The sequence below is a fragment of the Nelumbo nucifera genome, chromosome 1 (assembly GCF_055504915.1).
Source record: "Nelumbo nucifera cultivar China Antique chromosome 1, China Antique-T2T, whole genome shotgun sequence".
Lineage (NCBI taxonomy): Eukaryota > Viridiplantae > Streptophyta > Magnoliopsida > Proteales > Nelumbonaceae > Nelumbo > Nelumbo nucifera.
The window spans coordinates 186,667,417-186,671,287 of record NC_142649.1 but is presented as its reverse complement, the minus strand read 5'-3'; the positions used below and the strand labels follow the sequence as shown (position 1 = coordinate 186,671,287).

General features: G+C 38.0%; 1 protein-coding gene across 1 annotated transcript; it reads left to right on the top strand.

Annotated features, from left to right (window-relative positions):
* The first annotated feature begins 1,486 nt into the window (after window positions 1–1,486).
* Window positions 1,487–3,363, top strand: MYB19 (myb domain protein 19). Its single transcript, XM_010257145.3, has 3 exons — window positions 1,487–1,842; window positions 2,174–2,303; window positions 2,427–3,363. The coding sequence occupies exons 1-3, from the start codon at window positions 1,707–1,709 to the stop codon at window positions 3,055–3,057; spliced, it is 897 nt and encodes a 298-aa protein (XP_010255447.1). The 5' UTR covers window positions 1,487–1,706; the 3' UTR covers window positions 3,058–3,363.
* Window positions 3,364–3,871: the final 508 nt, after the last annotated feature.

The following is a 3,871-nucleotide window of genomic DNA, read 5'->3' as shown; positions in this document are numbered from 1 at the left end:
ATGCAAGTATGACCGACCATAGAAGATACATCAAACTACCGATTGTATCATTGACTATCACTCTATTGGATGACGAGACTTGGCTATCTAGCGATCGAGACAAGTCCATCTCTAACTGATGCAATCGTTGCATTGACCCATTCTAATTAACACAGGACTCCCATCTATTCTATTGGTATTGGACAATGGACACTATCATGTCTCCTCTCCTCTTAATTTCTTATTGTGCGTCTGTAACTGTGCTGAATTTATTCAATTTTATAATTTGATATAATGATCATAATGATGCCCGTGTATTACATTGATTCTCATGAACTATGATGATGTTTAGGATGCTTAACTCAACATTAGCTAGACACCCATTCAGTAGGGCAGTTGACGCCATTTATATCTCATGTTTGGATTAGAGTTAGACAATGTCCAATTAATTGGAGTGCTAATTATGCTACCTGGATATAAATTAAGCGGGTGGATATAATTAAGTTTAACCCAGGAAGAAATATTTGAATTTGATGTATTATCTAGTTAGGTAGGTATATATATAATTATTGAAGGTATGGTTTTTAAAACCGAATCGGTGACTGACCAGTCAGGGGTCCGGTTTTTGGTTCAAATGGTCCGATCGCTCAACTAGAATGATTGTCCCGTTCTGACAAAAAACTAAAAATAAACAAATAATTTGAAAAACGGTCAAAACTGTTTGAACGGTTAATCGGCTGGTTCAGTGGTTTATTGATCAAAATCAACAGTTTTGGGAAAAATGGGTGATCGGTTTCCGATTTTTCCAGTCTGACCGTCCGGTTAAATGAACGATTCCCGGTTTTTCCAGTCCGGCCATCCGGTCCAGTCCGGTTTTGAAAACCATGATTGAAGGCTTGAACTCAACCCCAAAATTGATACTTTTTTTTTCTTTTTTCATTTTCCAAAAGAGAAAAAACGAATCCATTAGCACTATTAATTATTACCATTTTTTTATAGAAGGGTAAAAAGATGAGAATATGCTTAGGTTTTGAAATTTTTTTACTGTATCCTTTAAAATGCCTTAATTTTGTGACTAGATTTGAAGATTGAAATGTTAGATAATTAAGTTACTATTTGCCAAGCATTGACATTATATGGTTATAATTATAAAAATATTCTAATTTAACTTTTTATACGTGAAGCCAATAAGTATTAAAAAGTTGAAACAGGGGAAAACACATGAAATTAGCTCAAAGCTACAAATTAAAAGACTAGTGTTACTAAAGGCACCCCCTCCCCCAGAGAGTACTGGATTATTTGGTTGATGAATATTGATATCAGCATCCAAAAGTCGACGGGAGGATATGTTGGTCTCGCCTCTGGTGCATAGAATTTTCACTGTTCCTCCCATTCTCATTTGTTTATCCATTATTTGTATGATTATGTCCATTTTTAATGCGGAATTGATAAAATAAAGCCAACAAGGTACAACTAATCTCTCTTTTGATTTTTCTAGAGAAGAATCCCCCTTTTATATTTAATTCAAAACTACTCTCTTGTCGGATAATATAATCATTCTTTGCGGTAGCATCTTTTGTATATATAATATATGTTAGAGTTGAGAGGAAGGAGCCTCAGACAACAAATCTCTCTCCCAAATCGATCCCTGCTACCTCTTCTCGATCACTGTATCATCAGAGAACCAAAAAGAACCAGAGAGAACCAACAGATCAGTAGCGGAGCAAATGGGGTGCAAGTCTTGCGATAAGCCGAAGCCGAAGTACAGGAAAGGGTTGTGGTCGCCGGAGGAAGACCAGAGGCTAAGGAGTTACGTCCTCCAACACGGTCATGACTGTTGGAGCACCGTCCCCATTAAAGCCGGTGAGTTTGCATGGCGCATTGTTCGTCCATCTCCATCAAGAGATTGTTTGGACCTTGGGGCTGTCCCTGCTCCCTGCTCCCTGGCTCCCTTCTCCTTCCCGAAGCTTAGGCTACCGGCCGGCCGCCCGACGCACGTTAATTAGAATCAATCTTATTCTTCTTGGAAAGCTGCTTCACCTACAGAATAAACGATATAAATCCCTTGGTTACACAGTGCAGAGAGATGATTAGAAGTAGATTAGATGATGTCAATATTATAATAAGATGACTAAAATATCCTCAAGTTTAACAACACTAATCACCTTGTTGTCGCATTGATTGCATTAATTAGGTTTGCAACGGAACGGAAAGAGCTGCAGATTACGGTGGATTAATTATCTGAGGCCTGGTTTGAAGCGCGGCGTCTTCACGATTGAAGAAGAGGAAACGATCTTGTACCTCCATCGCCAGTTGGGCAACAAGTAAGCAATCTGGATGGGTTCACGTTCACCACTACTTAAAACTGCATTAAAATCAGTAAAATTGACTTACAATAATCATCATCAGATATGCTAATGGGTAGCTATTAATTAACCTTTGATCAGGTGGTCACAAATTGCACAGAATTTGCCCGGAAGAACTGATAATGAGATAAAGAACCACTGGAATTCTTACTTGAAGAAGAAAGCTATGAAGATTGAAGCTTTAGAAGCTCATATCAACGCGCAGTTCCTCAATTCAACTCCAAAAGTCAGAGAATCCGCACCGACACTAAATTCTAATATCCAAGTTTCGAGTTTCGAATCTTTGGAACAGACGGGAGAATCTACCATTGATACCGACCAGTCTGTTACACAAATCGTTGTTGATAATCAGCCGCATAAAGCAACACTGCAGAGTTCCCTTCCCAAGCTTTTGTTCGCCGACTGGCTTTCAATGGATCAAATCAATGACCAGAACGTGGTAAGTTCCGGCGAAACCATGGTTGTTCCCAGTTTAATTTCGGATGACTCGAACGTCGAGGATTCGTTATTCAGACATAATTTGTTACGTGATGAGGCCGAATTTGCTAGTGATTTCCATAATGGTTTAAGCAATATCGGCACCACTTACGGCAAGTTTCCCATACAAATTGAAGCGGAGAATAATCAGATCCCTGAGAATGGTTTCTTTGATTTTGTTTCTATGCGTGATATGTATAATGATTTCGATATGACCCATGATGTGATTTATTGACACAAATAAATCAATAATTAGGTTAAACCTCAAATGCTTATTTATGATTTCACTGTCAGTAAGAAGTTAATTTCTTTCTGTCTAGTGTTTCAGTTGCAGACTCAAAATTAAAGTAGATCAAAAAGACCATTCGAAGGTTTTCACGAGTCACGACAACCCGATACTTGTGAGAGAAACCAGACAAATTAAGGTTCCTCCAGTTCCATCATGAACTATCTCATTGTTACCTGCTTCTCTGCAGATCTAAGGATGACAACTTATTCACGAAAGAGACAGTGAAGAAACAGTTTCTGTAGCACCATTAATATTCCGAAATTATTCACCTTGGTGCTGTAATAATTTTAGTCATATACTATTGTTCTTAAAATGACAAAGAAAAATTGAAAATTAAGGGTTTTCCGTCGCCATCAAACGTTTATCACGGTTCTACCTATATATGTAAAATATTTTCAAAAAGAAAAAGATCGAGATGGACTTGTTTGCTTTGTTCCAGAAGCTAATATCCAGACAAATGTTTCTTGTGAAACATGCTGTCATTAATTCTTATGAATTTCTACATGGTTTAATTTATTTGTTTTGAGAACTGGTTGTTTTTAGTCATTTAGGGCGGTGAAGACCCAGCAGGTCTCTATGAGGTCGACATGCATACACGCATTCCTACCTTATAACGAACCCAAAGCTGTTGTAGATTTTACGGGTAATGACTAAATTTTCTGTAGACCCATCACCGATCGCCACCAATTCTTTGCACATGTGGTGGTCTTCTTTGCACATGTGGTTTACTTAACAGAGCCCATCGTTAGGTTAATAGATT

What these genes read in the sequence shown, in the direction of transcription:
- MYB19 (XM_010257145.3), top strand. Translation starts at nt 1,707, where the DNA reads ATGGGGTGCAAGTCTTGCGATAAGCCGAAGCCGAAGTACAGGAAAGGG. An exon ending in CACCGTCCCCATTAAAGCCG is followed by an intron (nt 1,843 to 2,173) that starts GTGAGTTTGCAT and finishes TGCATTAATTAG; the next exon opens with GTTTGCAACGGAACGGAAAG. An exon ending in CATCGCCAGTTGGGCAACAA is followed by an intron (nt 2,304 to 2,426) that starts GTAAGCAATCTG and finishes ACCTTTGATCAG; the next exon opens with GTGGTCACAAATTGCACAGA.